This window comes from Quercus robur, chromosome 5 (assembly GCF_932294415.1).
Source record: "Quercus robur chromosome 5, dhQueRobu3.1, whole genome shotgun sequence".
Lineage (NCBI taxonomy): Eukaryota > Viridiplantae > Streptophyta > Magnoliopsida > Fagales > Fagaceae > Quercus > Quercus robur.
Window position 1 is genome coordinate 51,382,318 of NC_065538.1, and position 22,167 is coordinate 51,404,484.

At 32.5% G+C, this 22,167-nt stretch overlaps 1 protein-coding gene across 1 annotated transcript; it reads left to right on the plus strand.

The window, feature by feature from the left end:
- The first annotated feature begins 3,835 nt into the window (after positions 1-3,835).
- Positions 3,836-9,582, plus strand: LOC126726274 (uncharacterized). The gene is made up of 7 exons (XM_050431500.1): positions 3,836-3,988; positions 5,656-6,027; positions 7,340-7,567; positions 7,654-8,008; positions 8,112-8,239; positions 8,387-8,522; positions 8,953-9,582. Exons 2-7 carry the CDS (start codon positions 5,684-5,686, stop codon positions 9,190-9,192), a joined length of 1,431 nt encoding a protein of 476 aa, XP_050287457.1. The 5' UTR covers positions 3,836-3,988; positions 5,656-5,683; the 3' UTR covers positions 9,193-9,582.
- The last annotated feature ends 12,585 nt before the right edge of the window (positions 9,583-22,167 follow it).

Consider the following 22,167-nt stretch of genomic DNA (forward strand, 5'->3'; position numbering starts at 1 on the left):
GCCTTGAAGGGTAGTTGAGGTTGAGTTAGGTTGAGAATTTGTGGTTGGGTTAGGACTTAGGGTGGCAGTTTTGTACAAAGAGAGGAAGAAGACAAAGGGGAAGAGGAAGATGAAGGAAGGGAAAACGAAGAAGAAAAGGAGGCCTAGTACAAGAAGAGAGAAAATATATATATATTTTTTTAAAAAAAACCATTTTCATGCGAACAGTGACCATGTATATTTCTAGGATTATTATAACAACAATGGGAGTTTACACAATTTTAACTTAACCGATGTGGGTGATTTTTGGGGCCAAATTTGCAAAATTTACCCATTTTTCTATTTTACATTAATCGATTCAAATGCTCCGAGTACTTGTTTATCAAAAAGGAAAATCATATAAGTAATTTGAATTGTGATAGGTACTATAGAATTTTAACATATGACGTCCACTCTATGATGATTGCTCTTTATTACCAAGCCAAGACACTAGTTGGATTTTTTTTAGGTGAAATTTAAACTTCAGTTTGTTATTTGATGATAAGAGACTTTACCAATTAAGCTCATTGGAACCCATAATTAACATGAATTTATTTGTCCAAAAATTTACTCCATTTGGAGAAGCCACATAAATAGTATGACTTTGCTAGTCCAATATTTTAGTCCATTTTGTTAGGGCTCGACTCCCCTTCCAGTGGCAGCTTTAGGTATTTTTTATAGGGTTGTCATTAAAAGACTTAAATTATAAAAAAAAATTAATATAAAAAAAAAAATCTTGATTATATTGAAAGAAAAAAAACACACACACACCCAAATATATGAAGCTTTAAAATTTCCTTCTATTGAAATGAAAATTCATCTCAACTTTAATATTTTGTTGTTACAATATTTTTGTTGTGATCATATCATTACTCTATTGAAAAGAATTTTCTTAATACTTTAATTTTTATTATGTTTATAGCATTACTCTATTAACAATTTAACTAAACTCAAATTTTGTTGTTGTTTCAACATCATTAATTTGGTTGTTACTCAACATATTGGTCTTTGTAACTGTGTTTACATTTATTAGTCCTTGTAATTGTTCAATTGCCTTTACTCTTTTATTTATTGACTTGCCATAACATTTTTGAAGTGCTAGCTACATGACTTTGTCTTTAAAACTCTCGCTCTCTTTATTTAATTGGCAAATTTTTCTTTAACTTTTAAGTTGTAAATTTGTTGTTGGACTTTAAAAAAAAAAAATTAAGGTCACCAAAATATTAATTTATGTTGTTAGGCTAGCATCTTTTGTTCTTTTCTTTTATTTTCTAGATTCCAGATAAATAGAATTTGTTGTTGGGTCTTTTCTTTTTGTTTATGAGGGCCAATTATATTATTAAAGGATGCCAAGTTTTAATTTTGTTTAGAGTGTTCATTTTTTATTTATGATTGATAAAAGAAAAATATTTCAAAAATAATATATATATATATATATATATATATATTTATTTATATTTCAAAGTCTAATCTTGGTGCTTTCACTGCTTAGCTTGAGAGAGAGAGAGAGTCAAATTTAGAACTAAAAAAAACTGCATTTGTGTCATGATTTTTTTTTTTTCCTATCCTTTTATTTATGAGAAATGTTATATTCACAACAAATCCTAAGAGAGAGAGTCAAATTTAGAACTAAAAAAAAAACTGCATTTGTGTCATGATTTTTTTTTTTTCTATCCTTTTATTTATGAGAAATGCTATATTCACAACAAATCCTAAGCGACCGCTTGGTTGGGAGGACAGAAAATGGGAAGAGGGAAAAATGGTAGGATAGAAAAAATTTTAGTTTTTCTTATTTGTGTTTGGTTGGGAGGGTGGAAAAGTGTAGAGATGAAAAACTTTTTTGTTTGGTTAAAATGAAAAATATGATGATTGAAAATAGAGTTTGTATAAATTTACCATAATGTTCCTATTAAATAAAACAAAAAGTAACACACTATATACTTTTATAAAAATTGTGTATAAATAGGTACTTCATTAAAATGAAAAATAAAAAAGCTTAAGAAACTAATCCAAAATTTTTTTCTAAAAAAAAAAATCAACAAAATTGAGGAGAAAAGAAACACAAAAAATAATAATAACAATAATAATAAAATAAAAGAAGAAGAAGGTAACGTCTAGAAAAATGGCCACAAAAAAAAGTCAAAAGGTCCAAAAGTTCGAAACTGTGTCTACTTGGGTATATATGTCCAAAAGCACTAAGGAGTTTGCTTCTTGTTTTCTCTCTTATAATCTCCTCAATTTGGGGAGATTGATTTTTGGTAGGCTTAGGAAGAAAACACCTGGCCCCACTAGTTTTCTCTCCCCCTTCTCCTCCCAACCAAATAGCCACTCCAACCATTTTCTCCCCACTTTATTCACATTTATTTTTCATCCACCCACTTTTCACTCCAACTAAACATACATTTAGTGGTAGATTTAAATTAGAACTAAAAAAAATTGCATTTGTGTCATGATTTTTTTTTTCTATCCTTTTATTTATGAGAAATGCTATATTCACAACAAATCTTAAGGGTCCGTTTGGTTGGGAGGACAGAAAATGGGAAGAGGGAAAAGTGGTAGGATAGAAAAAATTTTAGTTTCCCTTATTTGTGTTTGGTTGGGAGGGTAGAAAAGTGTAGGAATGGAAAACTTTTTTGTTTTGTTAAAATGAAAAATATGATAATTGAAAATAGAGTTTGTATAAATTTACCATAATGTTTCTATTAAATAAAACAAAAGGTAACACACTATATACTTTTATAAAAATTGTGTATAAATAGGTACTTCATTAAAATGAAAAATAAAAAATAAAAAAGCTTAAGAACTAATCCAAAATTTTTTTCTAAAAAAAAAAAACAACAAAATTGAGGAGAAAAGAAACACAAAAAAAGAAGAAGAAGAAGAAGAAGAAGAAGAAGAAGAAGAAGGCAACGTCTAGAAAAATGGCCACAAAAAAAAAAGTCAAAAGGTCCAAAAGTTCGGAACCTGTCTACTTGGGTATATATGTCCAAAAGCAATAAGAAGTTTGCTCATTGTTTTCTCTCTTATAATCTCCTCAATTTGGGGAGATTGATTTTTAGTGGGCTCAGGAAAAAAACACCTGGCCCCACTAGTTTTCTCTCCCCTTTCTCCTCCCAACCAAATAGCCACTCCAACCATTTTCTCCTCACTTTTCTCACATTTATTTTCTATCCACCCACTTTTCACTCCAACTAAACATACTTTCAGTGGTAGATTTAAATTAGAACTAACAACAACTTATCAACTATAATTTATTATAGTGGATTCCAGTTAGTTCAACTGGTAAAATCTTTGATGGTTGTATAAAAGATCTAGGGTTCAATCTCCGTCTACACTAAAAACTGATTAATGTCTTGATCTGATGATAAAAAATTATCATTAGCAGCAGACGCTATAGATTGAAACTCTCTAAAAAATACCTATAATTTATTATAAAAACATTATGAATTAGCGCTTCTCTTTATTTACTATGCTTTCTTCTTATATTAAAATAGGGCCCATCCTATCCCAAAAAAAAAAAATAAATAAATAAAAAGAATAGGACCCATTTTGTTATATTTGCCCCCAAACTACAGCCCAATGATCCCAAAAGCTGAGAAAGTTGGGCCCAACCCACTCACTACCTGACTAAACCCATAACAAATCATCACACACGCGTTGATTAACCATTAGCCAAGCCTGGTAACAATGTGGTCACCTCACCTAGCCGCAAGCTTGGCGTGCCCAACCCAGCCTAGTGCACTTTTATTGACGTTTTCTCGTTAGCTAGGCCGGCCCAACCCAGCCAAGTGCACTTTTATTGACGTTTTCTCGTTAGCTTGGCCGGCCCAACCCAGCGTAGTGTAATTTTATTGACGTTTTCTCGTTTTCACACCACCTCCGTCTCCTATTTCTATACAACAAACACGCATTACGCTTCTCTATCTATCTATCTCTCTCTGGTTTCAGATCTGGAGCTCTCTCTTTAGCCGTAAGCCCTCTCTCTCTTTCTCTCTCTCCCTCTCAATTTCCACATTTTGATCTATATATTATACTCGATTTCACAATGCGTGATTTACTTTCCTTCTCCTTCTCCTTCGATCATTGATCTGCCAGAATTTACGATTTTCCAATTCCTCGATTAATTTGTTTTCCATGGAAAAATATTTCGCGTAATTTGAATTTTACTGTTTTATTGTATTTGATCTATAAAATTTTATAATTTAAAAAAAAATTCCTGAATTTTGAATTAATGTCTTTTTTTTTTTTTTTTTCCAGATCCAATGCATTAGTAATTATTATGCATGGTTCGGTTTTGTTAAGAATCGCTTTAGGTTATAGATCCTGTGATTTTTTTTTGTTTGTTAAATTATTTCTTTGATATTAACGTTAAAACGGTGCGTTTTTGCCTGCAATACGAATTTGTAGGTTTTTGCTACCTGATTCAATGCAATTCTTGACTCTGTTTGATTTGGTGTGAAATGTTTCGATGCAAATTTTTTTGGTTCCTGTTAGATCAGTTTTAAATTTAAATACTATTTTATTTTCCTTGCGTTGTGAGCTATATAACTTTAATTAGTAATGTATGAATTGTATAGCATTCTCTGAAATTAATGTGATCTCATTTGTGGCTGATGTGGGATAGCAACATTTTGCATTTTGAATATGTAGCCATATTAGTTGGTTTGATTGGTTTTGAATTTACTTGATTTGTTTGTACCGATGATGTGTTGACTCAAATGGGATCTCAAAGTTCTAGGAGGTTTTATGGTATAGGACCGGATAAAATGCTAGGTGATGGATTGCAAACATGACAATCAGGAATTAAGTTAACTAAATTAGTGTCATTGTCCACTAGTGCTTTGTTGATAATCCTAAGAGATGTAACAGAATTGGTGTCACTGTTTGAGATTGTTTGGGACAATTGAGTTCCAATTATTATGCCGTGTGTTCTTGGGCACGAGCATAAACCGCTTAGCCTGTCAAGGGTGAATGCTCATGGATTCCCCGGCAACTGATTTCGACAAGTGGGGTCAGTTGCTCGTAGCTAGAGGCAATTTCAAAGGGCTCTTCTTTAGAAAGATTCCCTACATTATAAAAAAAAATCCAATTGTTATGCCCATATTCCCATTCTGGTAGCCTGTAAATGACATTGTAGTATTTCTTTATTTTCCCTTTGTTGTGTGTGCCAGCGCCTTGTCTCTCATTAATCTAATCGTGCTTATTATCTCTCCTAGCTGAAACCGACCCAGTATGAGTGTAGGATAAATCTGCATCTATAAAACCATTTGGCATTAATTATTGAGCATTATCTCATTGTTTTGATGCTTATAGGGTGTGTGATAATCAATTTATATGATGAGCCACTATTATGCAATGCACATGGATTACAAGATATAGACTGGAATGTTATAGGCATTCTTATATAGATGATTTCATGGTAGTGATCAATAAGCATTGTGCATGCTTTAGTAAGATTTTTTTTATGGTCCTTCCCCATTTAATTTAATAAACTTTATTCAACAGTTTCACAGCATACTCTATGAAATCCTTTTATAGTTACTAATAAACTTGAATCTTATCTTTGTAATTGTTCTTAAACAATTTACTTGGCACATATATTGTTGATTTACTGATGATTGTAAACTTTGGAAGCAGGTGTTTGGTTTAGTTTTTGCCGTTAAAAATGGGAGGAGGATTTAGAGTGTTGCATCTGGTCAGACCGTTTCTCTCATTTTTGCCAGAAGTTCAGAGTGCTGACAGGAAAATTCCCTTCAGAGAGAAGGTCATTTACACTGTCATTTCGCTTTTCATCTTTCTCGTTTGCAGTCAGCTTCCTCTTTATGGCATACACTCAACAACGGGTGCTGATCCATTCTATTGGATGCGTGTTATTCTTGCATCAAACCGTGGGACTGTGATGGAGCTTGGAATTACACCTATTGTGACTTCTGGGCTAGTGATGCAACTCTTGGCTGGGTCCAAGATCATTGAAGTGGACAACAGTGTCCGCGAGGATCGTGCCCTCTTGTAAGTTTTGAGAAATTTTTGTGAGATAATTACACGAAAACCCCCAAAGTTTGACCTTGCTGTTTAAACCTTAAATTTTCAATTGCACCAATTCCTACCTTATGCTATAAAATTTTTGCAATTTGGACCATTAGTATGTCTCATTAAACTAAAAATAAAAGAAATTCATGTAATCTGTGTTTACAACCTATTTAGACTTCAAGTTTGCTTCATATGAATATTTGATAGTATTCTATGACCAAAATAGGTATTAAAACAACTTAAAAAACCTTAATAAGGAGACACATTCTAATGAAGAAACCATTTTCTTGTGAATGGTTTTGTGGCACTAAAATACTTTCGCCTTTCGGTGTTTATGTTTCAGATTTTTTAGTGTCCTGATAAGTTTCAAGGCTAGTTCACTTGAGTTTCCATTACTTTTTGTTAATAGTGACTCACTGAGGAGGCAAAGTGAAACAATTTAGAAAGTTTAGGGTTGTAATTAAATTTTTTTTTTTTTTTAATTCAGTATTTACTTAGAATCCAGCCCTAAACTATGAGGGACCCCCCTTCTCCCCCCTTCCCGCATTCTCTCTTTCTCTCTCATTGTAAGCAGTTTTTTCTGCACAAAGTTGTAGCAGTTGATGAAAACTTTGCTCTAAGAGCTTTATGTTTCCCTATTTCTTGAGGATTACTATATTAAGTTTAAATTGGAACCCTTTACCAATCCACTATACTTAGTTTCAATGTACCTGAAACAGTTGTAAAAATTTAGTTGCTTGATTGTCAATTTAAAGCCTGAGGGGGCCAATTAAAACTTGGGTTAACTTACAAGAGGCCTATAATGTTTCTTTATGCCAATTACGACTTCAACATGTTAGTATCCACCATTAATGGGCATGTCTTAAAGTCTAATGATGTGCCCTAGCAAACAAAAATTATTGCAGATTAGGGTTGTTTCTGTCCAGTCTTTGTTTAATTTTTGGATTTACTGGAAGATCAGTGACATCAGTCAAAATGCTTGTGGTTTTGTGTTTCCTTGATTCTTTTGGGATCTCTGTCTTCTTAGTTAAAGAAATAATGGATCTTTGCTCTTCTCAAGGAAAATGAGATTTATATTCAAGTTTAGATGCTGTCTCCACCAAGAAATTAATGTTGCAAATTTCAACTCTTGGTGGATTCTGTATTTGAAATGTAAATGTACGTACATAACATTATAAGCTGCACATCCTTGCCTTGTTACTTTTTAAAAATCAACTATCCTTCAATTGTGATTTTGATCTGTGGCTTCTAGTGTAATGAATCCTGCTTTCTTTGGCACGTGTTTTTGCAGAAATGGGGCACAAAAGTTGTTAGGCATCCTGATTGCTGTTGGTGAAGCAGTTGCCTATGTCCTATCTGGGATGTATGGCAGTGTTGGTCAACTCGGTGTGGGCAATGCTATTCTTATAATTATTCAACTTTGCTTTGCCGGAATTATTGTGATATGCCTAGATGAACTTCTCCAGAAGGGATACGGTCTGGGGTCTGGGATCTCTCTCTTCATAGCGACCAACATCTGGTAGGCTACAAATGTGATTTTCATCATGGTGTTTAGAATGGTATGATCTACGGTGTTTTAATCCTCAATTTTCGGTTGATGTGCAGTGAAAACATTATTTGGAAAGCCTTTAGCCCCACAACCATTAACAGTGGCCGGGGGGCTGAATTTGAAGGTGCTGTTATTGCTTTGTTCCATCTACTGATCACTAGGAGTGACAAAGTTCGTGCTCTTCGAGAAGCTTTTTACCGGCAAAACCTGCCAAATGTTACTAATTTGCTTGCTACGGTCTTGATCTTCCTTATTGTCATCTACTTCCAAGGTTTCCGTGTAGTTCTGCCAGTTAGATCAAAGAACGCTCGTGGACAACAGGGCTCATATCCAATTAAGCTTTTCTACACCTCCAACATGCCTATCATTCTCCAATCTGCCCTTGTGTCAAATCTCTATTTCATCTCCCAGGTACTAAAGCTAATTATGCAGTGGTGAATATCAAACACCGTGCTTTACATTGTAATTGAAATGACACCATTTTTTTTTTTTAATAAAAAAAAAATCCATCCAGTTGCTATACAGGAAGTACAGTGGAAATTTCATCGTAAATCTGTTGGGAAAGTGGAAGGAATCTGAATATTCAGGTGGCCAGTATATTCCAGTTGGTGGTCTTGCTTACTATGTCACTGCACCAGCAAGGTGATGCAGTATTTTCCTTTATCATATATTATCATATTATCATATTAAATTGCAAAAGCGTGTGCCACCAGGAGTAGCTAGTCATTGTGTTTTTGTCGATTGCTCTGATGCCCTGTTTTTTCCTCTGTTGATGTTATCATTGTGCAGTTTGGCAGATATGGCAGCCAATCCATTCCATGCTCTATTCTATTTGGTGTTTATGCTTTCAGCTTGTGCCCTATTCTCTAAAACCTGGATTGAAGTATCTGGGTCTTCTGCCCGAGATGTTGCTAAACAGCTCAAGGTATTCCAAGATGAAACTTACGTTACACTTCAAAAAAACACACATTTATTTTTACTTTTTCCCATTTGAAGAGCAATCTCTTTGATCAATAATATAGATTGCTAGTGCTATTGACCAGTAATGACACCTCATGTAATATTAATTAAGTAGGCTTGAGATGCCACTAGTTTTCTTAGTATTGTGATCATATGAAGACACCTATGCTCTGTTTTTGCAGTAACTTTATAAAATGTTTGTATATCTGCAGAGTTCCTTGTTTGATTTTCCATGCTTATAGATGATACGCCTTTTGCACTGCTGCTGCGTTATGATCATGAGCATTACTTTGTAGACGAGATATGTAGGATTAAGATATGGTGCTCCAAAAATGTTATAATTATGAATTATTATGCATTTGGATGATGTTAAACACTCAATGCTGGTTCTGCAGGAACAACAAATGGTGATGCCTGGACATCGTGATTCAAACTTACAGAAGGAGCTGAATCGCTACATACCTACTGCAGCCGCATTTGGTGGAATATGCATTGGTGCACTTACAGTGCTGGCAGATTTCATGGGGGCAATTGGCTCAGGAACTGGAATATTACTTGCGGTTACAATCATCTATCAGTACTTTGAGACATTTGAGAAGGAGAGAGCCAGTGAACTTGGCTTCTTTGGCTTTTAAGTGTAGACGTCTGTTTTAGGGAAATCTTAGGTGGTGCTAATGAGCATCCTGACAGTTTTGGTGAAGTTATAGATGCAACTAGGCTCCACCCTTGTTGACACACACCATGGATAGAGATTGAAATCAATATGTAGTTTGGTAATGGTTAGTGACTTGCTTTTCTATTTGTATGGTAATCATGTTAGCATGCTGAGGCACAGACAAAACAACTACCCGTGAAAACAGAGATCTTAAATTTTTCCTTTATTGGTGTTACCTTTCTCTATGTTGCATGCATTTGTTTGTATCTTGTTCTATGATATGCTTGGTTGCATGCCACTTGACCCATGATTTGGGTGTTATGATTGGAGACACACAGATCCGTCTATTGAATAAAGTTGCCTTCAAATATGCTCTAGTGCTCTGGGTATTTATTATTATTATTATTATTTTCTGCAGTTAGAAAAGAAGGGGGTTTAAACTAAACTCCCAATATACAATAAATTTACCTCCGGGTAAGTTGAGCCGAATGGTACCTCCACATGTCTTAAATGCATGGGGGAATGTGGCGGCCTCAGTTTGCACTCCTGGGGTGGGATATTTATGTAAGTGATATCTCTAATTCTAACCTGTTCAAAAACTCTCTCTATGTATATATATATATATATATACATACACACACGATGATAATAGGCCCTCGCCAAAACGCTACATAAAAGAAAGCCTTTGTCTTATAAAGTTTCCGAATGATGTGGACTGGTTTGTTTATAAATATAGTTAGCAATGATGGTGCATACGTGCAGCTGATGACTTCTAGCCTCAGTCTGATTCCATTATTTGGAACTTTAGTAGCTTTTATCCTTCTCTTTTGCGTATTAGCTGAAAAGATTGACTCAGAGATCCCATGCGCACTGTCCTAAAATCTAAAGAATTAGACTAGATAGGACTGAATTCGTCAAATTTGATTTTAGCCGAAAAGGCAGCTTGACGAATACACATGTTTCATATATACCTTGCCACATTCAAGGGCAAGGTATGAGTTTGTTTGGAGGTCTTTAAGTCTATAAAGCAAAGTAAAATAGTGAAGACTTAAAAGCAAAGTAAAATAGTGAAGACTTTAAAGCAAAGTAAAATAGTTTTTCAAAAGATTACACTATTTCTTTTTCAAAAGATTACAAGCAAAGTAAAATAGTGGGAAAAAAAAAGCCCAAGGGCAAATAATGATACTAGAGAATAAAATTATTGTCTGTTTAGAAACAACTTATCTAACTTTTTGCTAAAAGTATGCTAGAGTATACTTGTACCTTAAAAAAATTTGAAAAAGTAAAAAAATGCGGAAAAAATGAGGTTTTAAAAAACTATACATAAAAGCTAAAACTTAAAATAATGCCAAACTCACCCTTAGTCTTCTCTGGCGATGAAAGTATTGAAACATCTTATCTTACATAATTAAGAACCATGCTTGTTCAGTTTCTCTATGCAACACATGGACATTAAACACAATTCATCTTCTCTTTTTTGGAGGGGTCGAGGTGGCGATCATGACTTTTTAATCTCTTTTTAATGCAAGGCAAGTTCTACATGGAACTTATAGTCAATTGGTCGATTAGGCCTAACAGCCTATAGTCCCGGGATAGAGCTATAATGGTTACATTTTTAATGTATGTTCGGTTTACAATGACCCTCAGTAAAGTATATGTAGCCTAAAGAGTCTAGGGTTAAGTGCACATGGATTTCACAATACAATTTGGGGTAATAAATACATAATTAACTCATAAATTAACCTAGTAGTCTAATACCTTTAACTAATAACTAATCCTTCCACGACTAAAAAAAAAAAAAAAAAAAAAGGAAATAATCCAAGCCTACTGCCTATAACGTAGAAGGGTTCTTTTATTTGGGTGCTGCTCGATAAATTTGGATGGCTTTTTCAACTTGCTCGCCTCCATTTCAAAACAAAACAGAAGGGACTGCACTGCACTAACAGTAAGTAGATTTGAAACTTTTAGCAAACATTCTTGATACTTTCTATGGTTGTTTCAACTACTGCCTAACATATTTTGTTTTTTTCTTTAGCTGTAGTGCTGTACAACATTGCCATTCTCCAACTTATTAATATTTAGGATGAAAACAGGCAGACTAATACGTGTTTTTCTCGTGCTACGGACTTGGTTAAGAGAATTAGATCGAGGAGTTAGGTTTGAGTTGTAGATTGCTGACTCATTGGTCGGTTATATTATCCATGAACACGTGTGATTCTTTCAATATCGATATAGTACATGAATTTCAGCTCATTTTTCAATTTTGTTTGGCCACTTGAGGGACAACACAGCCACCCAATGGGGCCTACAAACTCCTCTCCATCATAGACGTTGGATTCCAAAGCCTTTAGATAGATTAGACCTTTGTGCATTGGCAAGCCAGAAAAGCTGGAGGTACCAGCAAAGTTTAGTACTAGATGGTCCTCTTGGTCCTCAATTGCAAAACTGAGAGGCCTTCCTTTAGAGCAATATAGCTGTGCTTGTGTCCCATTTATGGCTGTTGGTGTTGGACCGTTTGGAAGGCCCTAGCCCTACAGTATAAAGTCCCACTTAAGTCTTGGATACTGTCCTTTTTATCTTCTTTTTTGAATATGGTTAATGAGAATGCGAGTTCCATAGCTCCACGTTGAGAATTTTGGCAGGGCTCAGTGTGATTAGATGGTACATTTATGTCATACACTCAAAAGGGAGAAAGTGAAAGGGTTACAGCTCACCCAGAGTATGATTCTTTTTTTTAAATCCTAAAAGGTTCTCTGTTTATTCCTCCTCCCAAAAGATAAAAATTTTCAAAATTTTCTTTAGGATCCATGTATATTCCATTCCACTAAAAGGTTCGATGCTCATGGTGGAAAGTGAAATAGAAACCATGAGTAGAGAGAGAGAGAGGAAGAACACAGAGAAATGTGCGTTTCGACTTGATGGTATGCGTTCAGTCGTTCACAGAAGCAGCTCTTAGAGACTACATTGTTATTATTATCATTGTGTTACAAAGAATCTAAGATGCATAGATGCTACAAAATTTTGAATTAGGTGTAAATGGACTTTACACTAAACTAGGCCGATTGGGCTATTACTCATGATAATAATAATAGACATAAAATTAATATGAATGTGACCTTTAACAGAGGATAATTACAAAATTTTCTTATAATTTTTTTTTTTTTTTGGATACTTGATTATTTTTTCTGAGCATGTTTAATATTTTATCCCATGCATACTGACTAATTTTAAAGAAAAATAGCTATGATTAGCAATTTCGAACTCATAGCCTTCCTAAATTTTATTTTTAAGAACTCCTAAGAATTAGGACCCATTTGTTACTGTTAGTTAAAAAACAGTTTTCAATATTTAAACAATATTACACATATTTTCACACAATTTTTTACCTACACATATTTTCAAAAAATATAAACAACGTAAGTAAAAATTTCTTACCCGGCCTTAGGGTATGTTTGGTTGGGATGAAAACAGGAGGATGAAAAATAGAGAGATGAAAATAAGGTGAAAAATGACATTTTTCACTGTTTAGTTGAGAGGGGTAAGGGGAGAGAAAAGTGGTGGGTCCACAAGTTTTCTCTCATCTCCCTTGAAAATACAATCTCTCCAAATTTGAGAGAAAATTAGAGTGAAAAGTGAGAAAAATATTTGTACAAAATTACTCCTAGGTCTGATTAATGTTTCTGACTTTTTTTTTTTAATACTTTTCCTTTGTAACGTTGGCTTGCTCTTTCTTTTTTTTCCTTTTGACTTTTCCTTTGTAACGTTTTTGTTTTTGTTTTTCTTTCTTTGGTTTTGTCAGGTTCTTCTTCTTTTCCTTTTTATTTTTCTTAATTTTTATTTTTATTTTTATTATTTAAAAAAATACTTTTAGATTATTTCTTATGCTATTTTTTGAAATGTCCACTTTTATCTACACATAATTTTTTTTTAAAGTATAATGTATTACTTTTTATTTTATTTAAGAGGGACATGATGGTAAATTTATACCAACTTTATTTTTAACCAAACCAAAAAGTTTTTCATCCCTCTACTTTTCCACCCTCTCAACCAAACACAAATAAAGAAAATTAAAAACTTTTCTATCCTTCTACTTTTTCATCTTCTCTTTATTTTCTATCATCTCACTTTTCTATTCTCACAACTAAACGGATCCAGAGAGTTTTACCTTTGTTTTTCTATTTCGGAATTTTGGTAATAGAACGTTGCTTTTTTTTTTTTTTTTCGATAAGCTCGTTGCTATTTGTCAATGTTAAGCAACTTTTTTCCAATGTTATTAATTTTTTGATGATCACTTTTTCGAATGTTATTTATGGGCAGAAGACAAGAGCGTGAATAGAAATAAACAAATGCATCTCTATAGTCTCAGTTATCGAGATGCCATTCATTGATTGCCAATGAAATATGGAAGGAGGGGGACTATGTCATATCAAATAATCAATGTGCGTAATGATGGTAATTCAAACTTCAAAGACCGATAAAGCCAGTTTCTCATGTCTTATTTTTGAACAATGCTCTATGCGCGCAATTTCAAAGATAGTGCTACACTACGTTACAAACTCACATCACATCATTTTACATTCATAATTTAATCAAAGAACAAAAGCGAAGTACTGAAGTGCGAAAATCTAGAACAATAATCAACCCTAGCTTATTTAAATTTCCGCTGTGATTGTTTCGGGTGAAAAATCTTTACGAAAATTTTTTACATCTGACAAGGTGTTTGGATAGACTGAAAAATACTATTTTCAGTTTGTTTGTAAAATTTTGACCTCTTTAGTGTAAAATCATTTACACTTCTATTTTATCTTCAATCGAATAATCCTCCTATTTTTCTGCCTCTACTAGAGAGAGAGAGAGAGCGAGAGACATATATTCATATTTTTCTGTAATAATTTTTGTGCAAACCAAACACTGAAAACCATTTTTCAGGGTATTTTCTAGAATGTAACAAAATAATTGAAAATATTTTTCTTTCTAAAAATTATTTTACACTCGAAAAACATTTTACATCGAGCAAAACATAGCCTTTATTGCCAACTTGTGGGATTCTTTGTATGTGAAGTACTGAACTGTTTTCTCATATTTTGGTTATTGTTCTTTTGTGCTTAATTCTTCTCAAACACAACTCTTGGGGCCATCCCCGGCAACAAGTATTTTTAAAATAGTTTAAAACATCAAATATTTTTTACCAGCAATTTATATATGGTTTTCAAATTTTAATTTATTTATTTTTATTGAGGTACAGTTGTGTTTTATATTTATAAAATAAACTAATAAAAATCAATTCAGCCAAATAAAATTGGTGGCCCATTATTTTTTTATTTTCCTATTGCACACAATGAAAGAATAAATAATTTTAAATGTGACACCACAAGTTGTTTTACACGAATTATTTGGGTTGTTTTTTTAGTTGTGTAAAATTGTGTAATATGTGAAGTCACATGCAAGAACCATTACTCTCTCCTCTCTCCACCAATAAAAAGAAGGAAAAATAATTTTGTGGGTGTTTGGGTGTTTACTGGGACATACTTACATTTTAATAAGTTAACTGCTAAACTCAGATATTTTTGGAATGGTTGAGTCTGAAATTCATGTCAATGGATCATCCATTAAATTTTACTCTAAGCTTCTCTTTATGTACTTAAGTAATATAATAAATTATCTCTTAAAAAAAAGTAATATAATAAATGAGGAAAGAAGAAAAATAATTGGAATAATATATAGTATTCTTTCTTGAAAATAATTAGACCATAAAACAGAAAAATAAAATTGAACAAATACGTGAGCCTATGTTAATAAGGCCAAATAAATATATTTAACATGATTACATGAATATGTTTGACAATGTCCAAATTAGTATGTATTAATTTAGGAGTAGGTTCAAGCCAAGAAAATTTGTTAGCAATATCATACAATTCCATGGGGCCAGAATGTATGCCCCTCCTTGCCAAATAAAATTTAGTAAAATTAATGGACATGGGAAATAGGTGTTTGAATTTAATTTGAGAACACCTAAGGTACTATATTTAAGTTTTATACTTTTTCAAAATTCTTACAATATATATATATATATATATATATATATAGTTGAGAGGTACTAAAGTGATTTTGAATTTATTTAATCTTGGCCAGATTAGTTTAATTTGGTTGAATTTAAATTTTATTTATTTTATGGTTGCTTATAGTGATTTTATTGTATTAAATTTCTATGAATATTATTTCTTGTAAATGCAATCTTATTTTATTATATACTTATATTTAATTTCTATGAACGTTATGGGCTAATGAATGTTCAAAAGAATATGAGAAACTCGGGTGGGAGAAGGGGAGGGGAAATGTTCTTAAGATGCTTAATTTGTCATTAGCTTTTTAGTATTTTAAAATTTAAGTGCTAAAAAGAATTATCTTAATAAAAAATTTCTAACAATATTCTTGTACTAGTGCATGCATGCGTGTGAATGTATGTATGGAAGTTTGGATTGAAGTTTTTATTTTTGAAACTAATATATGAAGACATGTATGTATGTATTTATGTCTATACATTAAGTTTTGCTTGAATTATAAGTCAGTATAGTAGTTTTACCTCGGCCCTCAAACCGAAATTCTTGGTTCCGCCATTGCTTATGAAACTTAGGGTCCGTTTGGATACAACTTATTTTTACTGAAACTGAAAATTGAAAATTGAAAACACTGTAGCAAAATAATTTTTAAATGTGTGAATAATACCTTGAGACCCATTTTAAATATATGCGTGAACAGTACATGAATAGTATGTGAACAGTGATAAATGGTAAAATTTGTCTCTAAAAGCTGAATGCGTGAAGGTAAAAAAAAAAGGAGTAAAACACAAACGCTAGACGTGGACAAACACAGATCCAAACGGTGCTTTAAGGTTGGTTATTGCAATGTCTCTTCATGCTCTCAATAGGGACAACATTATGTGCTAGCCAGGGGATTCAAATGAACCCCCTAACCCGGAAATTTTTTTTTTTAATATATAAATTCTTTTACAAAAATTATTTTGACTCCCCTAAAATAAATATTTGAACACCTTGACCTTAAATTTTGTTTAAATCTAACTAAAATAAACTTGAATATGATTATTTTAATGCTATTTTCACAATAATTTCACAATAGAGGGTAAGTAATAAGTTGTAACTAGTTTTTATTTTGACCCACAATTGACATCACTTTTTTACCTTTCTTTTTTGCTAATATATCACTTTTTTTTTTTTTTTTTTTACCTACCTTTAACAACTTGCCACATATATTTTGTTATGAAATTTTTGTGCAAGTGTTGTGTCAATTGCACTACTCTTAAAATATTTAATTTTATAATAAAGAAAAAATGTTTCAAATTTTTGCTCATTTGTTAAAAATAAATAAATAAATAAATAAACCTTCTATCTAGGACTCTGGCTTACTTTTCCGTTGACAACAAAATGAAGTTATTTTTCTTTACACTTTTTTTCTTCATCAGCAAAAAATTACTCTACCTTTCCAACCAACTGATCTATATTTATATCTGTGATTTCTTTCTTCGTTCTCTCTATCTCTCTTTCGTCAATCTACATTTTCTTAGCTTTTATCTTTGTTTGGTTAAGTAGTTTTCTTAGCTTTTATCTCTGATTGCCCCAATTCTAAGAGAGGGACCACGTGTATGGTTAAAAAATCTTACACTTCAAAAGCAAAAATTTATATTAGTTTTTTTTTTCTTAGTTCACATTTACTCCTAGTCCCACTCCTAAGTTTGTTATTATTCTTCTTTATCATATATTTTAATTTAATTAATATTACATATAAATATAATAAGTTATTATGCATTCAATGATTGTTGTCTTACTAATCTTTAAACTATTAATAAATTTTTTAGACTATTACACGATATAGTTGTATTGTGTACTAAATTGTATTTATTATATATAGATTATTGTATATAATATGGAAGTTGTATATACAAGAAAAAAAAATTAATCATTTTATTTTTTAATTTCTCTCATGACAAATTCCTAACTCCACCACTAATGACAAATTCCTAACTCCACCACTACTGACCCCTTAGAAAAAAAATTTGGAGCCGCCACAGGCTCTCAAAACAACTCATATCTTTCATAAGACAAATGTGCATGGCCTTGGTCCATGTGTTTGAGTTTCGTATGGTGTTTTTAATAAGAGATATTGTAAAAGGTCCATGTAATATAAAGCATTAGAAATTGTGATTTACGCCAAGAACATTGTAACTCAACCGGTAACTTATGGTATTTCCAATCTAGATGTATAGAGTTCAAATTTCTTCACTCCAAAAAAATATATGGATATTGGGAGTGAAAAACAAGAAATAATGATAAATAGCATTATGTGTTCAGTAGAAGTCATGAACTTGTATTGGTCGATCAAGGCAATATAATGTTAATAGGAAAGCATAATAATTTTGCAAGTAATGATATTTTCAAATTTGCTTGCCACAGGCAAAATTATTCCCTACGGCAAATAATTTCTACATACCTAATCCATAATTTTAAACTGGCTTCAATTCATTCAGGTGGACGTTTAATTTATGCCACTGTAATGACTAATGAAAGTGTTTTAATGTCTTCATTATCTCCTCAAGGAAGCTTATTGCACGCTCTTCTTTGCTATATGAAGCTTATTGCATTTTTTATTATTATTATTTATCATGAAGATTGTTGCATGTTATGAGTACCTGTTTCAAATCATTACATACAAGACGTAAAGATACAAGGTGATGCATCATTTTTTTGGCTCCATATAATGCGATGCATGCAAAGCCGTTTGTCTTAGCAAATGATTTTTAATTTCTTGTCTTTCTTCATCCTGAGAAAGAATATTTTGTGGTCATATATAATTCTTAATCTAGAGTAATTTTTAGCAGAAGACAGAAGGGCTTATATACCATTATAATGTCCCTATGACTGTTGAATATTAATTATATATATAATACAAACATCAAAATCTATAATGGAGTTCAACAAACTGTCTATGTAATGTTGGGTCCTCGAGATTACATCTTTAAGTTATTGCATGCCAAAAAAGAAAGTAAGCATAGGTTTAGTTTATAGATATTGGAATAAGTTTCTTGGTGTATAATATATGTTAATCTATGATGTATATTCAAAAAACAAGCAACATTGTCCGCAATGCAAGATTGAGCTACAAATCCTAATCAATTTTGCTGTCGTTTAGGTTGGAAACTTGGAGTATATGTGATTGTGGTCCCAAAAAATTCAGTAAGTAGCGGAGACAGGGCCCTTAATGAAGCTTCTTCATACACTCATTTAAATACATTGCCATTATTTTGATAGTGCACATTATCTTATACTAATACATTGTCATAATTTTGTATGTCGGACGTGACAAAGAGCCCCTTAGCCAGAAACAGTGAAAGTAACTAATATAGATTAAAAAATAATCCTATTAATTCAAGGGTCCAGTTAACGGGATGTCCTTAATCATGGCATTTGATATAATGGGTCATTTTAAAAAATTTTAATACCACTTTTAAGGAAAATATAAAATGCCGTCACAAAAGTTAGTTATTTTTTTTCCCATAAAAAGTTTTTAAAAATATTTTCTAAAAAAATGTGCACATTTAGAACATCCGTTAACTTTTTCCTTAATTTAATATCACACCATATCTGTCATACTTGGGTGATTCTAAGAAAAAAGTTAGATAGAGAGATTGCCCTACATTCTTGTGCATGTGAATGTGAAAGTGCAACGTCTATATGCCTTATCCCCACAACAATAGACCATAATTTTAACATGCCAAAACCATGGACATTCATTAACTTTTCCCTTAATTCAATATCACACCATGTCTGTCATATCTGGGTGATTCTAAGAAAAAAGTTAGATGGAGAGATTGCCCTACATTCTTGGGCATGTGAATGTGAAAGTGCAATGTCTATATGCCTTATCTCCACAATAATAGACCATAATTTTCACATGGCAAAACCATGCATGCATGAATTTTAGTAGCTTGATGAAATTACAACTACCATTCAAGAACCTGTTTGTTAGGGACTGGAAAACAAATTTTTATGCAGACCAACTAGCATGGAGGGAATTGGAGGATAGAGATAGAGGAAATCATAGAAAATCTTTGTGACGTCTCCGGCTGTTGTGTTTCATATATTTTTTGTGGGACGCCATGCATTAAATCTCTATGTTGCACATAAACTTGGGTTTGTAAGATATTATTAATATGTGAAGAATAAAAGCTGTAAGGACTCAATTTGTAACGATCCCAAACTGGTCTTGGGTTCGTACGTTAAAGGCCCAAACAATAAAATTTGTAAAGCGTGGGTTGAAAGGCTAGGCCTTGGTCACCGGACAGTGGTTGGTCATGGTGTTCATGGCAGGCGCACAGAGGTGATCTAAGTTGGTCCATGGATCTTGTCCATGAAGCTTTATGTTCTTATTATTCCTCTCTCTCTTTGGATACCATGGTTCCACCCCCCCCCCCCTTTTTTGGCGCATTAGCCCTTACATTATATATCCCTTCTCAGTTAATCCAGACCTTCCATCTGTTGATCAGGTAGGCAACTACTCGAGTACCTGTTCCATCAGCCGCCTTCCCCTACTTTCTGTTAGTTGCAATAACCGAAACCACACTATTCAGGAGTCTTTTCCCATCAATGCGGCTAGGACGTCTGTTGGCGCATTCAATGCGGAGGTGACGTCTTCTCCTTGAACCACTCCCACACTGTACCCCCATGCGAGTCTCATTCTACTCGCATTTTCTTCTGGGAGCGTTTTGGAAGCTGCCTTTGATGACATGTCGTTCTTCTCTTTTAAACCTTGGGATGCCGAGGACAGGGTCATCCTGGGCTACATCTCTAGGCTATTTAGTCTTTCACCACTTGTCCTCGACAACTACTCTCCTCGACACGGACCCTAAGTCCTAATAGAAAGTGGGCCGGGACACAAATTCTCTGGCCCCACAAAAGCTTTCCTTTTATGAGGGGAAATCAGAATCAGCTACCATTTATGTGGAAAAGTAGCTAGACAAATAACTAGGGTAACATATTACTATGCTCGCATGCAATTTCTTTGCTAGGTTTATAGATATATGGAAAATACTAAAAATATTACCAATTTTATTACATAAAATTTACAAATAGATATAATATTAATTGTGATTGGTTGGTTTCAGCAAGTTTTGCTCTAATGAATATTTGAATTGTTTTGTCATGATTGGTAACACATCAGTTTCAATTTTCTCACTAATATATATATATATATATATATATATTACCATTGAAATATTTTTCAATAAATAATAGAATCTCAAAAATTTCAGGCTTGGCATCAACACAATATGCTACAATTTTTAGGAACTAACCAAAATAATTTCATCCTTAAAGGTATTTTATTGATTTGCTTATAGGTCACACCTTCTGATTTCAATAATTAATCTGCTTTTAAGACTGGTGTGACCTGGGTTTTAAATTAACATTGATTATAAACTTTTCTGTGTCTCTTATTGTCTGCTAATGATGCTCTAGAGGATTTATTTATTATTATTATTGACTGGCAGGGATTAATCAATACATAATAGTGAAACATATATACCACTTATTTTTGGTCCATGCTTGGCCCCCTTATTTTTTAAAATTGGGTGATATTCAATCAGGGTTTGTGGGGCATGGTCAAGGTTAACTTCTACTAGAATGGACCTCATAATTAAAAGGATTATTTGTTTCAAAAGTTGTAACCTTATTGGTCCCGCTTGCGATTGCAGGGGAAACGCATGCAATGTTGATCGAATGACAACCTTCTAATGAGTCTTTTTTTCTTTTTTCTTTTTCTTTTTTTTTTTCTTGATAATTTAATGAAGCCTAATTCTTACATTTCGAATTATAGGGGCTGTTTGGCATTGTTGTTTAGACAATAATTTTCAATGTTTAAACAACAATAACACATTTAACACGTATTTTTATAACACTCAAACACGTATTTCCACAACATTGAAAACTGAACAATAATACTTAAATACTGCTACCAAAGGGGCTCATAATGTTTCATGAACGTCTTAACTAATTTTTAAGCATATATACTATTGAGTAAGTGTAGGGCTATAATCATCCCAAGTCGAGTATTGAAAGTTTAGGTTTGTTCATTTAATTTTATTTCGAAAACAAGTTGAAGTCGAGCTTATCACTAAACAAGATAACTTATTCAAGCTTGATTCATTTTCTTATTGAACAATCTCGAGTTTGTTCATTAACTACTAGATTAACTTATTTTTCGTTTTACCATGACTAAAATATTTTACCCTTTCACAAATATTTGATTTTTACTACAAATAGACGGTTTATATCATCAATAAACTTCAAATAATAATATGATATCATATAATCCTATTTAAAATCTTATATAATATTTGCAATTTGAAGTCTATATAAGTATATTTTTAGACATACACACACATATATAGTCAAATCGAGTCTCATGTTCACGAACTTGTACACAAATATATTATTATATTTGAGCTTGGCTTGTTTAATAGTCAAGCTTAAACCTAAGCTTAAGTTTGATTTTTTTATTAAACAAACAAACATAAGAGCAAGCTTTTCCATGAGTCAAGTTCAAGCTATTCATAAACAACTTAATTCATTTATAACCCTACTATTGAGTTTTTATTAACAAGAATCAAAAGGATTTGCTTCAATTAAAAAGCATTGCCATTTCAGAATCAAGTGACTCTAAAATTTCAATCTTTTTTTATTAACCTTTTTCCATTGTTTGGCAGGATAAAATATGTTCTTGATTCCATTTCAAAATAGATTTGAAAATTTCTTTCTTTCAAACAAAAGTTATCTTGTTGATGCACAAATCTAATTATCTTGTAGGGCATACCTTTATGGCATGTGTCCAACCAAACAATAAATTGCAATAACTCTATAAACATAATTTTTTTTCACTATTGTTG